The 16,196-nt window shown below is 47.7% G+C and overlaps 1 protein-coding gene and 1 pseudogene across 1 annotated transcript; both read right to left on the reverse strand.

Moving 5' to 3' along the window:
• Positions 1–247: 247 nt before the first annotated feature.
• The window catches only part of LOC127316020 (DExH-box ATP-dependent RNA helicase DExH12-like), a 28,842-nt pseudogene continuing 12,893 nt past the window's right edge, over positions 248–16,196 (reverse strand).
• LOC127316019 (uncharacterized) lies at positions 7,603–9,807 on the reverse strand. Its single transcript, XM_051346445.2, has 7 exons — positions 9,716–9,807; positions 9,489–9,558; positions 9,216–9,347; positions 8,712–9,080; positions 8,416–8,631; positions 8,227–8,347; positions 7,603–7,794 (listed from the first exon to the last, which is right to left on the reverse strand). Exons 1-7 carry the CDS (start codon positions 9,805–9,807, stop codon positions 7,721–7,723), a joined length of 1,074 nt encoding a protein of 357 aa, XP_051202405.2. The 3' UTR covers positions 7,603–7,720.

Here is a 16,196-nt window from a genome sequence, read left to right on the forward strand (position 1 = left end):
ATGAAACACATTAATTCTCATCCAACAGAGCTGAAACACAATATATTCATGCACATATCACTCGAGGTTTATTTATCCAAGTCATGCCACACAATCTAAACAAACCAAGATGTATCACCATGCCATGCAGGAATTGGACAATACATATCTGGGTGTTCAAGTTTTAAGGCTTTTGATTCGATTTCCTATGCATACAAGAAGCTCTCTGCATCGGACGTTACCTGAGAACTACATCCTTGTCTTCAGATCAATCAGCTCCAGCATACTTCACATTAACGGTGAACTCGTACTCCTGATCACAGCCCAGATATGAATCTGACATCAACAAAACCATGTAATCCTTCTTCCCTGCTTCTGCAGCAGCAGTGAACTCAAGCTTCAGACGAGCCCTCTTCTGGAGTGCAACCCTCTTGACTGCCAGCAACTGGTCGGTGGAGCTATCACCAATCACGACCCACCAGCCTTCCTCCCTGGGCTTTGGATACCTTGGAGCATGAACTTGCCCAGTCCCAGATGGCAAGCCCGTCATGCCACGCTCTAGAGTAACCTGCAAAGTTAAATTGCCACCGGCACTTATATCATCACCTTCACAGACTTCATAAGCCAAAGCGATGTTTGGGAACCGTTTGATGAAACCGATGATGTCCTGGAGCTGAGAGCATGGTAATTGAATCAGATCTCGCATATCGTCAACAGTCATCTCAGCCAGATTAAAGATGCTCTCAATGCCTTTTTCCTGGCATCTTCTAGCTAACTTCTTGGTGAAGTGTGGGAGTTGAAGCAGCACAGAATCACGATCCCACATGCCTTGTGTTACCATTTGACACAGCTCCATTGCACTAAGAGCCAGGCTGAGCCATCCATTGCTGGAGACCACATCAACCATTGCCTGAAGCAATCTATGTGCAGAAAGGAGGATCTTCCGTTGGTCAGATGCCAGGTTCCCTACAACCATGTGACGTGAGAAGTGGGCTTGCAGAAGCGCGTTCACCTTGATGTGTGGATCACCACTATTGGGGTTCTCAATAGAAAATCTTTGGTGACGAACTAGCCTCTCAATGGATTCTTCCTCACCTCGGCGACTTGAAACCTCTGCATATTCTGATGCGGAAGCTAGAACCTCCAGGAGACCTTTTATCTTAGTCTTCTGGGTTAGCATTGAACTGAATCGTTCGATAGTTGTGTAACTAATGTAGTAGTACGAGGCAATGAGACCAAGGTTGAGGGTCTTCAGATACGTATCCTCCTCTATAGTTAAACACTTGCTTGACTTAAGATCAACCAATAATGTCTCGATTAGCTCAGAAGGATGATCTGATATATGCCTGTGACTTGAATCCTGCAGATTGTAGTAGTTAGGGTTCTTGATCAGCCGCCGGTACATGAAAGTCCAAGTAAGATAATCCATGGCAGCCTGCTTGCTTTCTACGACACCCGCAGCAACTTCAGCGTTCATATGATCATGCAAGAAATGGTGAAGATGGCTCTCAACAGGGAAGGGCTCTGAAAGGAACTTTCTGTAGTATTCCTTGCGAGGTGTATGGCACAATATAACACACTTCCCTGAGTTATCTTGAAGAGGCCTGTTGGCATGACCCATCATTTGTAGCAGATCAGTGACCGGATAATCAATATTGACACTGTTCCGGCCATCACAATACTGTGTTCCCATCACAACAACCAAATGGGAAGGCAACGATCTTCCCCAGCACATTGTGCTGCTCACAACACACACTTGAATCTTCCCACAGAGAAACAGCTGAGTTACAACTTCCTGGTCAAGATCACCTAGAGCCTCATGCAAGTAGCCTACACCACATTTCAGAGTATTTTTAAGTGTTTCTTCATTGACACCTCTCGTGTGAATATCCATATCATCTTCTGACCCAAGAAGGAAAGGTGTTCCACAACCTTGAGCGCATGAGTATAAGCACAAGTCCACCGCAGTAAACCTTGCATGCTTTAGTGTCGGTACAAATACCAGGGCAGGCTTACCATGCTTTGCATGTTGTGCGATAGCATTATATGTTGGCTTTGACATTGCCTGCATTCTTGCCTCAAAGTTTGCTATGTCCACACCCTGAATGTGTATTTCTAAAGGCACCGGCCGCACAGCTGGAGGAAAGTTGAAAAGGCCATGAGAGGGGGCCCCAATCCACTCACCGAGATCTCTAGCATTTGCAAGTGACGCTGAAAGCGCCACAATCCGGATGTGGTTGCAAATGTGATTTGCAACAAGCCTCATCCGTGAGACAATGATTTCCAAAACATGTCCCTTTTCAGATCCTATAAGATGAAGTTCATCGACGATGAATAAGCTGACTTGTTGGATAGGCTTTCTCTGTTTCCAACGGTGTGAAAGCGCATCCCACTTCTCAGGGGTACTAATAATGATCTCTCCTTTATCAAGGAGCTTCAAATCAGAAGCGGTTTCACCTGTTAGCTCAACTACATGGGCGAACCCTCCAAATTTCCTCTCCCAGTCCCTGTGTCTTTCTTTCGCCAGGGCTTCAAGAGGCGCTATATATATGACTCGCATGTTGGTTTCACAGGATACTGCCTTCTGATGGTTCCTTAGTATAGCAAACTCCGCACATATGGTCTTTCCACTGCCTGTTGGCGCAGCGACCAGCACACTGTCATCACTGTTATATAAGGCATTGAACACTTGAGTCTGAACAGGGTTGAAATGTTTCAAGGAACTATAAAGGCCTTCAAATCGTGCATCTCTTAGTGCGGTGACAGGTAGTGGCTGCAGATCAAGCAATTCAGTTGGTGGAGCATGTTTGTCTGGAAGAACCAAGTGCTTAAAAGATACAGGAAGAACTTCCTGAGATCCAAGCCACTTGTCGGATACGACACGTATAAAGTACTGAGGGGGCAGTGGTTCACATATTGGCACTGTGAAGTTAAGTGTATGATCTTCATCCAGGTATTTTTTCTTAAGCAAGAAGTACTCATGGTGAAGAATGCACTCGCTGTCATTATCCTCAACAAGAACCCAAAAGGGCTCCACATAACCATGTACCGTATCATCCCATTGAAAATCAGGTGTTAGAGTCAGCTCAAAACACAAAACTGTACGAGTAATATTTAACATGGGCTGAAAGATTCAACTTTGGTAACTGGTGGATGCACTTGTGTAGTCGCCTCCCCATCTTTGGATAACGGATTAGCTCACCGATTTCCTGCGAAGATAGATCATAGTACCTCTCCCAAGCCAATTCCTTTTGCTCCAGTTTCATCAGAATTTCATTTGGAATGCCAGGAAATTGACGCAAAGGAATTTGGACACTCCACATCTGCTTATCGATCATCTTGCTAAGATTCAGAGCCTTCTCTGCTAGTTGAGCCCATCCTCTCTTCAAAACCATCTCAAATAGTGCTCGTACAAGGCGGCCAGCACTCTACATCATAGAGAAGAATATATGAATATAAGAATAACTAAAATAAGCTAGTAATTCAAATTAAGAAACTGCACTCAGAAGAGAGAACATGTTGGTACCTGTCTAATATAGATCATATCAGAACCAAGGGAGAGGCCCTCCAGTTTTAGCCTCGAGATATATGCTTGGAGCAGAACATTAATCTTTGTGCCAGGCTCCTCCAAGTTCTCTTTCACAGGAATTGGCACATGGTCCAAAAGCTTTGCCAGCTCCATCTTCTCATCTTGCCTTACACTAACTTAAATTCTTCACTCTGAGAGAACAGTTGGCACAGCTCAATATACCCCATCGTAGGCTTTAGGTATTCGTTATAAGTTGAAATAGTCATGTGACTGATATAATAATAGCTAGCAATCCTCCCCAGGTCAGTGACCTGAAAGTATCCTGTTCTCCTGTCATAGTTAATCTAATTGTTCCTATCCAACAGATTTGCAGCAGAATGTATCTGCAGTAGCACAGAAATACAGGATTCACTAGTGGAACAGTAGGGCCATATTAAAATACAAGTATACAATAATTACTGACTAAATGGATCGACCACTTCTCTAAAATCTTGCATTAGTATCAATATGTGCGTTCAGTACCTCAATTAATGGAGTTCATTTTGGCACTGTTGGAAGGAATGCAATAAAATACCTTATCAGCATTAGTGCTAAATTTTCGTACCATTCAAATAAAACACCCAAAAAAATGATCAGGCATTATATCCACGAACAATCATTTCAATGTAACTACTCTACAAACTGGGACAACTATAGCACATCTGGCAACAAAACTGTGATGCTACTGGATGATCTAATGCAGCCATTTCAGTGCTAAGGAAATAACTTTCAACTGATTCTCTGGTTATGGCCAGAGGATGACATTGCACTAGTACAGTACATGCCATTGACACACAGTATTTCGAGAACATGACATTTCAATAGTGAACCTCTCTCAAACACCATGAAAAGTTTCAGGAGGGAATATATATGCACAGTAATTCTTGAACTTAAACAGACCAATGAACATATTTGGATACAGCTTAGACAAAACCTAGAAAACAGTTGGCCAGTGCAAGCATGCAATTAGAGGATATGTACAAGCAAAATAGCCAACAAGGTGCTCGAGAAAGAATATATCAGTATGAGGGGATTACAGTGGAACTTCGAAAAAACAGAACAGGGCGTGCATATACTTACCAAGTCAGCTCTCCTTTCATCTAGTGTTTTGTCTCTCTCCAAGATATCTTCAGGTAAGCCATACAGTGTTGGATTCCGGAGCATTCGGATATAGAGGTAAGTGTATCCAAGCCATGAGCAGGCCTCCTGGGCATTCTGAACAGTTCCTAGAACAATCTCTGCGTTCAATTGATCAGCTAATCTGGATATAAACTGACTCTCAATAGGCAGCTGCTGATTCATAAGGGATAGGTAGTACTGCAATTCACCGTGTCCTGTCAAGATTATTCCCTCTCCATGTGTGTCATACTGAGGCCTGCCTGCACGACCAAGCATCTGCATGACATCCAGTGGACTTAGTTCTGTCCAAGCACCCTTTTCCGGACTGTAAATCAGGGTACCCTTTATAATAACAGTGTGTGCAGGTAGATTAACTCCCCATGCAAGAGTGGCTGTCGAAACAAGGACCTGTATATGCTTATCAACAAAAAGTCTCTCAACAAGTTCACGGTCTACCCTTGCCAGCCCAGCATGATGAATAGCAAACCCGTATGGCAGAAGGTCTTTAAGATCGCTACTTTTGACAAGTTCTGCATGAGCACAAAGAATCTCTTGACTTGCAGAGTCATCCTTCAGAAAGCGGGTCAATGTGTCATTAGCCAATGCAGTGTCTCTGATGGCACGAGCAGTTTTCGCTGTCTCCTTCCTTGAGTGTGCAAATATAAGCACTTGGTGTTTACCAGCAGCAACCATAACCTTCTCATAACAGATCTCATTCATCAACTGAAACCTTTGCAGTGGCTTCCTCACTGTGATCCCAATGTACTGTTGAGCAAGGGGGCAAGGTCGGTAACTGTTATCGAAATGGAAGAGGCCATCAGGGTGAACACGCAAGAACACCGCAACATCTTTATAGTTTGGTAGAGTTGCAGAGAGACCAACTAGGCGGATATGTTCCTTGGTCGTCTCAATGTGCCGTACAGTTCTAGAGACAATACTCTCCAGAACAGGCCCTCTGTTATCATGAAGTAGATGGATCTCATCGATGATTAGAAGCTTTACCATTTGCGTATAGGTTCTATCACCTGATTTCCTTGTATTAATGTCCCATTTCTCAGGCGTAGTGACAATTATCTGTGTTTCGTCAATCTGCTGTTTGGTCAGGTTCTGGTCTCCACTAAGCTCCCTAACAGTAACATTGTACTCTTTCAGCCGTGCTGACAAATTTCCAACAACTTCAGCAACCAAAGCTTTCATTGGGGCCACATAGACAATTTTGTACTTTGTATTATCAAATTCACCACACTTCATATGCAAACCAATCTGATGGAGAATGGTAAGCATAGCTACATTGGTTTTCCCGGCACCCGTTGGAGCACAGAGAAGAATGTTATCTGGTTTGAAAAGCGCAGTATCATAAACCTTGCTCTGTACTCTATTCAGCTGCGTCATCCCAGCAAAAGCTGGCTGAGCCCACTCTGGCATTTCAGATATCTTCACAATCTTCTCTGAAGATTCATATGGCATAGCTCGCAATGCCGGCACATGGACTTGCTCGTACCCCTTCTGCTGGATTCTAAATGATCCTGGAGGAAGTTCGCATTTCTTGTTGGACATCAATAGACTACCTTGGAGGAAAGACAGGTTATCAAGATCAAGCTGCTGCCTCTGGCCTTTGAACCATCCACTCTCGATATACCGATCAACAGGGCTACTGTCCATCACGCCATCAGTTCCAGCACTGCCATTGTTTAGAAGCCTCCTAGCCTCATCCCTGATACTTCTCCCCAGATTCTTCTGCCTATCCTTTACAGATCCTCTCGGTGCATGTAGCTGCTCCAAAATTGGAGCTAATCTTAGGTTACTCATCATCTCTTCAGCTATCTTCTTCCGCTGTTCCTCATCTTCAGCCCTGGCTAAGGACGTACACCAGACTATCTTGAGCCGATTGTGAAGCAGAAATCTAACCAGATCAAACTTCTCATAGTCCAGCAGTGTGACAACCCGATTCTCAACATCTCTGTCCTCGCCCTCGGCAATCACCTTCAAGATCTCCTCCGCAAGCTTCTGGCTGTGCTGGGGATCAATATCTCCGTATGCTTGCGATATCTTCCTCTGAAGCCAGTAAGCATCAATGTCTTGCACGTCTACAGTCAAACCCGCACTCGAGTTCAGCATATCATCGCCATACAGCTCACCATCCATTTGCATAGACTGAGGACTGTTCAGCTCAACCGTGTCGTCCTCATCCGACTCGTCTTGCACCTGACCAAGACAAACAACGAAGGCCATGTAATGTGAGTACACATATAAGATGATTCAGTCAGGCAGAGGAATTGCAGGCAGAAGATTCAGTCAAACTGTACATACACTACGGGATAACTGGACATTGCCGTGCGCCCAAATCGCACGGCAAAGGCGATAATCCGCTCGGCAAAGCCTTTGCCGTGCGGCCGTGCACGACAAAGTTTGCTCGGCAAAGATCCGGCCGGCAAAGCCATCTTTGCCGTGCGTCGCGCAAAAATCGCACGGCAAAGCCTTTGCCGAGCGACCTAGCTTTGCCGTGCGCTGCGCAGTCTTTGCCGTGCCACCTTCTTTGCCGTGCGTCCCTCTTTGCCGTGCGCTTCCCCTCCAGCACGCATGGCAAAGAGCTGTTCTTTGCCGTGCGCTTCCCCTCAACACCGCACGGCAAAGCACCCTACAGCAACAGCAGGTGGCAGCGCAATGCACAGCTGGGCAGCCTTTGCCGTGCGCATGTGCACGGCAAAGACAGCCTTTGCCGTGCGGCTTTGTCTTTGCCGTGTGCATGTGCACGGCAAAGGTGCTGAAAATATTTCAGCTTTTTGCTGTTTCCGTTTAATCCCTGCACATATAATTCACAAAATAGATATATATTTCCAGATACATATATAGCACAATATATAGACATTTGCACATCATCAACAACAAAGTTCAACCACTAATAGTCCAACAAAGTCCATACATAGAATGTTCCATACAATAGTCCAACAACAAAGTCCAACAACAACAAAGTCCACCAACAACAAAGTAGTCCAACAACAAATTCATACATAGAATGCTCCAAGTCACACAACAAAGTTCATACAAGCAACGTCAACCTTCGCCACTTCCTTGTCCTCCACTTCCTTGTCCTTCTCCACCTCCTTGTCCTCCATCTCCTTGTCCTCCTACAAGTTCATATATAGATGCATAAGTGGCATGCAATGGCTAAAATTGACATGTAAGAACTAGAATTGACATGGAAGAACTAGAATTGACATTGAATGGCTAAAATTGAACATAATCGCTAGAATAGACATGAAATGGCTAAAATTCAACATAATGGCTAAGAATGACATGAAATGGCTAAAATTGACATGTAAGAACTAGAATTGACATGGAAGAACTAGAATTGACATGGAATGGCTAAAATTGAACATAATCGCTAGAATTAACATGAAATGGCTAAAATTCAACATAATGGCTAAGAATGACATGGAATGGCTAAAATTAACATGGAATAGCTAAAATTGAACATAATGACTAAAATTGACATGGTTGAATGGCTAAAATTTACAAGTGACATGGTATGGAAGAATTAGAAGTGTAGGAGAACTCACCTAGAAACTGCTGCAGGCTCCGGATGATGCCTGTATTGTTGACAGTCAAGCCAGGTGTCAGCGGGCTCTGACTTGGCGCTTGCTGGAGGAGCGCCATCACAGCCGAATCAGGCGCGGGGATCTGCAATATCCAAAGTTCGGTTAGACAACTAACAAGATTGAGACGGAGATATTAAGTTAACCACTTACCCAGTTGGGGAACATAGGAGGACACGACGTGCTAGGAGCACTACTCCACGGTGGGGAAGTCAGCACGGCCTGGTTCATGAACATCTGCTGGAACATCTGCTGTTGTTGTTGCATCTGCTGCAACATCTGCTGCTGCATCTGCATGTTCTCCCTAAGCTGCTGCTGCATCTGCATCTGCTCCTCTTGGTGCCTCCGTTCCCTTTCTTCCATCTCCGCCTACGTTGTGTTGCCGCGATGTCAGTAACATTGCAATGGAAAACATGTAATGAAGCGTAGAGGATCGACGAAGAACTTACCCGTAACTTCTCCACAGCTAGGTCCGAAGCCCGTGGGCGGGTCTCTACCCGAGGCTGCTCGCTCGTACGCCCACGACGGATCTGGCGTAGAGATGGAATGGTCTTTGGGTCGACTAACCCGTCAGCAATCCATAGGCGGCCACCCTTCTTGCCTTGTCCCGCAAGCACCGCAACCTCAACATCAAAGTCTTCGGTGGTTGGGTCGGCGTCTTCGCCGTGCTTGGCCTTGAACGTCGAGCGGTACGCGCCACACTGGGCCTCCGCTAGCCCGTTGACCCACACGGACCCCGTTTCAGGATGCGGCTCCCTCCTGGTCTTGGACTTTTGGAAAAGGCCAAACAAGTTTGGTGTCACGCCTGTCTTCACTTCCTGCAAAAGAGTACATGCAAGTAAGTGAAGAGGGACACCCTTGCGGGGCTAACAATAACATGAAACAAAAGAATGAAGAAACCATTTGCTCACCTCTTGCTACAAGGTAAGGGCCAAGTTCTTGCTGCCCAGGACATGTGATCCACCTCCCATCTCTAAACGCTTCTGCTTGCCCTCCTCGTGCTTCCGGGCGTACTCGGGGGATGTCCACCATATGACCATCGCAAGAAAGCACGCCTTGTCTTCCCCGACGTACTGAGGAGGGTTCTACATACACAAGATAGACCCATTATTAGAACATAAACTACAATGAAAATGCGGAAATAAATAACACATCGATGCTAATACTGCAGTGCATCGCCACGGTGCCATGAGCGTATCCCGACAATCAGCCTTACTCATCCAAACTTTGCGCTCGGCGTGCCAGTCGAGGACGCACTGGACACGTGCCTCGTAGTGCATGCCAGTCACCCTCACCCTGCAAACTCGTGTAAGATAACGTCGCACTTAATTTCCTCGCCCTCAGCCCTCGTGAAGTATTTCTGCAACCATGCACATAGGTAAAACAAGAGGAATTAGAGCAACTATTGGTAGTCAAGACGTGTTTGAATGCTAAGAAGCCAAAAGTCACGTACCCAGAAGTGGCGGACAACCCGCTCTTGCATGTTGGCGCACTTGCCGCTAGGATCTTCCGCGTAGCTGTAGTGCTTCCAAGTCCAAGCCACATCGCGGCCACCACTAGGGAGATTGACAATCCCAGGGAAATGTTTCCTAATTAGGCCTCCAAGGATGTTCGAGTACTCACGTGTCGGGAGCCTCCTCGGGTCACCATACTTGAACATGCTGCACAACGAATTGCCAAAATCAGTATGCATGTGATAAAAATTTGTATAATGATAAAAATTTCAATAATGGAATGCCAAAATCAGCATGTACCTCTTTCCAGCGGGCACGAGAACAACATCGCGGAAGGCCCAAGTTTTTAGCTTGGGGAGTTTCGTAATCCCGCGCTTATACGGCTTCTTGTCCCGTGGTTCCAGCCTCTCCTCGGCTGCAACGTACACCTCCTCCTCGGGCGGATACCAAGCTAGGTCTGGGTCTAGCTCCTGCGGCAAACCCCCCAACCCCTCATCCTCCTCGAGGTCCTCCCCACCGTCCTCCCCACCGTCCTCCCCACCGGCCTCCTCGTCCTGCCCACCGTGCTCCTCACCGTCCTCCTCGTCCTCCCCACCCCACTGCTCCTCGTCATCATCCTCGGCTGGGGGAGGACTAGGAGAAGGGGTACGAAGTCGCCGTGGCTGGGCATTCTTCCTCCGTGGTGGAGGGCTAGGAGGAGCGCTAGGAGGACATGTCTGCGACGACGAACCACTCGAAAGTCCCACAAGCTCAGCCACGGCCTTGATCTTCTTTTTGAAACCTCCCTTTCTTTTTCTTGGCGGCATGTTTCAATCACCTGCAAACACAATGAAAAGAGTGGTTTATTAGTATGCAATGTAAACAGATGAATATTAGTGAAATCAACAATAAATAGCACATACTTCAGTACATAGATCATAGTTTATTACAAATAGCACATAGTTCAGTACATAGGATAGCCTCACAATTACAACTACATAGATCATAGTTTATTACAAATAACACATAGTTCAGTACATATATAGGATAGCCTCACAATTACAACTACATAGATCAGTAGCCTATGTCGACATCCGTAATCGGACCACATGTTTCATCATCATCAGGCTCAGCGAACCAATAATCATCGATGAAACCTGGAGGTGGTCCATTTGGATCTAGGTCAATGCCTGCTTTGAACGCCTCGAGTAAACTTAGGTCTTCTACGGCACACACATCCTCAGCTTCATATTCTTCATTGTCTTCCTCCATAACCGCATCTTCTTCTTGCTCATCGTCTACGACCATGTTATCAACAACGGCCGACAAGTCGATAGTGAAATGACCGGGGAGCCCTTCTTCTTGATAAAAATCAACAGTCCTTGTTGAGGGGTCTACGCGGCGGTAATCGTCCTTGTTTGGCGGGGGTGGCCTAATGCGTGAAGGAACCGTCATCACAACATCCCATCCATGTAGACGTTTGGTCAGGTTTCGGCACGCGTACGGGAGATAGAATACTTGGAAGGCTTGGGTGGTCAAAATGTACACGTCCTCTCCCTTATAAACAGAGCTTCTTTCAACTTCGACCAATCCAATTTCAGGATCCCGTCTCACGCGACGTGGGTCGAACCAATGGCATTTGAATACGATGGGATTTAGCCCTTTGTCAAACCCGTAATTCAGCTCGTATATACCCTCGACTCTTCCATAGTAATGGAGTCCATCATCACCTTGACATACCACCCCGCTATTTATTGTCTTCTTGTTTGGACGGCTTGTTGTGTATTGATGGGTCTGGAAGCGATACCCGTTCACGTCATAAGAATTGAACGAGTCGACGGAATGGTTGAAGCCCCTAGCAATTTTTCGTAGCAAGGGATTCATGTCTTTGTCAGTTCTTGCCTACAAGATTAGGACGACAAGTTTAGAACAAGAAATGTCGGCCGAAATGTCGACAGTGTACAAACAAATTTGGATAGGATAGTACCAAACCACAGAACCAGCTACTGAAACCGTGACCGCCGCCCTTATGGAAAATATCCTTGGATTCTTCCGAGGTAGGATCCCTGTGGGTATACCTCCAATATTTAGTCGTGAATTTTCTACAACAGTGAACGGAGGAAGAGTTAGCCACGAACATACGATGAATGTTTGCGAATAACTAAATGGTTAGCACTTACTTGATGTACGGCTTCACTTCCACCATGGTGTTCAAGACATATGAGTGGATCAACTCCCGCTCATGTAAATTCGTTGTGTACGGCTTCGAGCCACTTGACTTGCCGCCAAGCCTATGAAGATGCTAAGCTTGGGTACATCTTCATTGTTGGCGGCATTGTAACGGAGGACCGGGTTGTGCTTTGTGGGAATGTTGGGATCATAGTGCTTAGTGGTGAAGTTTGCCACCTCCACGTTCAGGACTGCCTCATCTATGGATGCTTCGATCTTGCATTTATTGCCAGTCATCTGACGAAGCTTTTGTGTTTCTCTCTCGGGACCAAACTGCCAACGGCCCCAATTCGGCCCCCCCTTTAAGCATTCCTTCGTGAGGTGGAGGATCATATGTTGCATCGGATTAAAGAACGCTGGAGGAAAGATCTTCTCTAGATCGCAAAGCAACATGGGTGCCTGTTCATCCAGCTTCTCAATCACTTTAGTGTCTAACTCCCTAGCACAAATCTGGCGGAAGAAATAACTCAACCTCGCTAGCACTCGCCAAGTCTTCTCAGGGACATAGCCTCGAATCATCACCGGCATTATCCGCTCAATCCATACGTGGTAGTCATGACTCTTCAGTCCTTGTACTCGCAACGTTTCAATGTTAAGACCCCTCATCCAGTTGGCTGCGAACCCATCAGGGAAAAACAAGGAGTCCTTCATCCATTGGAAGACCTCCCTTTTTTGGGCCTTTGTGAGGCAGAACGGAGCGTGTGGCTTAGTCCAAGTTTTTTTGGCACCATGAGGTGGCTTCATGTTCAACTCTGGCCTATCGCACAACTTTTCTTGGTCAATTCGAGCCTTTATGTTATCCTTCGTCTTCTCAGTGTCCACTATGGTGCTCCAAATGGCTTCACTGATATTCTTCTCGGTGTGCATTACATCAATGTTATGCGGGAGCTCCAGAAACTCAAAGTAAGGAAGCTTCCAGAAGCACGGCTTGTGGGTCCATTGGTGTGTCTCCCCATATCCCAAGAAACCATTCCCATCGTGGTTAGGGCTGGAGAGCGTCTAACTCGGCCTTGGTTTCCTGTCCGGTCTTCGGAATTGGCTTCGGTGCATGGACAACACGGCCTTTTTTGAAGCTCTTTACATCACTCCTGTATTCATGACTCTGCTCAAGGAACTGTCGAGCTTCATCAAAGCAGGAATACTTGCCACCCTTGTTTAGCCAGAAGAAAGTCACGGCTTGCATGCACTCCGGACAAGGCCACTTCCCATGTGTACACCACCCGCAGAACAAAGCACGTGCTGGCAAGTCATGCAGAGACGTGTGGTACCAGACATACATATCGAGGTGTTCCTTCTTTGCCGCGTCATAAGTTCGGATCCCGCGATCTTCCCAGCCAAGAAGCAAGTCATCAATCAGTGGTTCCAGATACACGTTCATGTTCTTACCCGGGTATTTCGGTCCTGGGATTATCATCGACATAAACATGTACTCTGATCTCGTGCAGACGCCAGGGGGTAGGTTCAGGGGAATAACAAACACTGGCCAACAACTGTATACCGCAGCCGACATACCATATGGATTGAACCCATCGGTTGATATCGCAATTGCTACGCTCCTCGGGTCACCGGCTTTCAGGGGATATTTCTTGACAAAGTTCTTCCATGCAGTACCATCCGACGGATGTATCATCTTGCCACTGTCTGGTCTGATCCCTTCTACAGCCCACCTCATCTGCTGGGCAGTATCCTCGGTCATGAAGGGCCGCTGGATCCTCGGTAGGACTGGAAGATAGCGGAGGATATTCTTGGCAACCGTGGTCTGCCTCTTCTGACCATCACCATTGGTGTCAACCTCAAAGTACCTAGAGCTTTTGCAATGGATGCAATAATTTGTGTTAGCATGCTCCTCTCTGAATAGCATGCATCCCTTTGGACAAGCGTGTATCTGCTGAGATGACATCTTGAGGTCACTGAGCAATTTTTTCGAATAGTAGAAGTTTTGCGGCAAGAGGTGCCCTTTCGGCGTAATGTCGCCAACGAGGACCAGAAGTTCATCGAACCCATCTCTCGCACTGATTCTGTGGCACTTAAAGGCCAAAAGGCGAGCGATGGCATCTAGTTGGGTGACATCTGTATTTACGTGTAGGGGTTTCTGCGAAGCAAACAAAGCCTCGTAATACTTCTTTGTGTTTTCCTCCGGCTCCTCACTTGTCTCCGCATCCCTAGATGTCTCCGCCTCTACATGAGGGCTTTCAGGCACATTACCATTAGCCAAGTTCTCTAGGCACCTATCAAACCCAGTATCATATTCTCTCCTAGGCTGAATCTGCCGCACCTCCTTCCTAGCACGTTTCTTTGCCTTTTCTCCATGAAAAGTCCAAATCTTGTAGGACGGTTTGAACCCAGACTTGATCAGGTGAAGACTCATAGTTTCCTTGTCCTATGTTTTTTGGTTAGCGCACTTACTACAAGGGCAAAAAACTGTCCTGGGTCTGCTAGGGATGTCAAACGCCCTGTCCACGAACTGCTTGGTCTTTTCTCCCCATTCCTCAGTATATTTCCACGGACCAATTCTGCCATCGTACATCCAGTCACGATTATCCATCCTCTAATCAGCACCAAAACAGACAAACTTAGAATTTATATCAAACATGATCCGCATTTTAATTTTTCCTTTTTTACGCATGCATCAACCTGAATCTCTACTAGGTGGGCTCCTAGCAGCCGCCGGATCCGTAGATTGAGTACGTTCTCCCTGCTCTACCCTGATCCGAGACAGAATTTCGGCAGCACCTCCCCGCTGCTCTCCCGATACACGTCTCGCCAAAAAGCCGAGAGGGGTGTGCATCCGGAGAACAACGGGGAGGCGCAGCCGAAATCCTGACTCGGATCGGGGTAGACCAGGGAGAACGTACCCAACTACGCATCCGCCGACTGTCCCGATAAATGCCGTAAGAGTTACGGTTCATAATATGCGAGACCACTAATGCATATTTATCCGCGTAACCCTTATGGTCGGGAAAAGACGCCTAGGTATCGCAACAGACTTGGTGATCTAGACCCAAAAAAAAACCTAGGTACATAGGGGCCAGATTTTTACCCTTGACGCGTGAGAGAATCGGCGACCCCAGTGTCCACCTCGAAGAAGATCCGGGACGCCCCCTCAGAGACCCTCGCGACGCTGCCCCCCGTGTCCACCTCGAAGCATCGCCTGAAATGGAGAAAATGAATTACTAATGGAAGCGAACACAATTTTTTTTGACAACTATTACTTATAATTTGCTTGCTTCACATTATAATCGGAGGAGGGCCGGGGCGCACACATATTTCACAACTTTTACAGCAGCACATTATCATTTTTTTTCTATATTGGCCTATTTCTAACCTACACTACCGCAGCACATTAAAATTCTACACTAAATCCTAAACTAAACTACACTAAGTCCCTACACAAAATCCTAAACTAAACTACACTAAGTCCCTACACTAACTACACAAGATGCAGGGATGTATTGGAGGAGGCCGAGCGCACTTACTTGGTGCCGGTGAGCCGGACGAGGGGAGCTGCCGCGCGGCGCAGCGAGGCGGGAGGAGGACGCCTGCCGGCGCGTCACCGAGCCGGGAGGAGGGGGCCCAACGCGCGGAGCGGCGAGGCGGCGGTGGCACGACGGGAGGGCCGGAGGAGGCCGGGAGCACGTCGGGGGCGGGGGACTTCGCGAGGAGGTGGGCTGGCGCGGTGGTGGCGGGGAAGAGGCGGCGAGGCGGCGGCGGCGACGGCGTGTGGGGGGCAGGGCGAGGCGGAGGCGGCATGCGTGTGGGGGGCAGGGCGAGGCGGCGGCGACGGGCGTGCGGGGGCAGGGCGAGGCGGCGGCGCGACGGGGCCGTGTGGGGGCAGGAGCAAGGCGGCGGCGCGACGGGAGGCAGGAGCAAGGCGGCGGCGCGCGTGTGGGGGGAAGGGCGAGGCGGCGTTGGCGGCGGCGCGACGGTAGGCGGCGGCGCGCGTGGTAGGCGGCGGCAGCAGCTGGGAGGGTGTGAGGGCGCGTGTGTGTTTCTGGCTGAGGTGGAGCGGCCGGTCGGGTGGATAGGGTTGGGCCCTTTGCCGTGCGCCGCGGCTTTGCCGTGTGCTTTGCACGGCAAAGAGCTATATGTCGTGCAAACTTTTCTTTGCCGTGCGCATTTGTCCCTTTGCCGTGCACCTTCGCTTCGCCGTGCGCCTGTGCACGGCAAAGACTTCTTTGCCGTGCAAGGCTACCTTTGCCGTGCGCCTGTACACGGCAAAGACCTCTTTGCCGTGCAAATCCAACTTTGCCGTGCGCTTTGACAGGATAATTT

Source organism: Lolium perenne, chromosome 7 (assembly GCF_019359855.2).
Source record: "Lolium perenne isolate Kyuss_39 chromosome 7, Kyuss_2.0, whole genome shotgun sequence".
Classification (NCBI taxonomy): Eukaryota; Viridiplantae; Streptophyta; class Magnoliopsida; order Poales; family Poaceae; genus Lolium; species Lolium perenne.

Excerpts from the sequence above, each read along its gene's own strand:
- LOC127316019 (XM_051346445.2), bottom strand. The coding sequence starts at position 9,807 with ATGTGGCTTGGACTTGGAAGCACTACAGCTACGCGGAAGATCCTAGCG. Across the intron at positions 8,348-8,415 it reads CTCCTATGTTCCCCAACTGG|ATCCCCGCGCCTGATTCGGC; the intron begins GTAAGTGGTTAA and ends TGGATATTGCAG. Across the intron at positions 7,795-8,226 it reads GAGCCTGCAGCAGTTTCTAG|GAGGACAAGGAGATGGAGGA; the intron begins GTGAGTTCTCCT and ends ATGAACTTGTAG.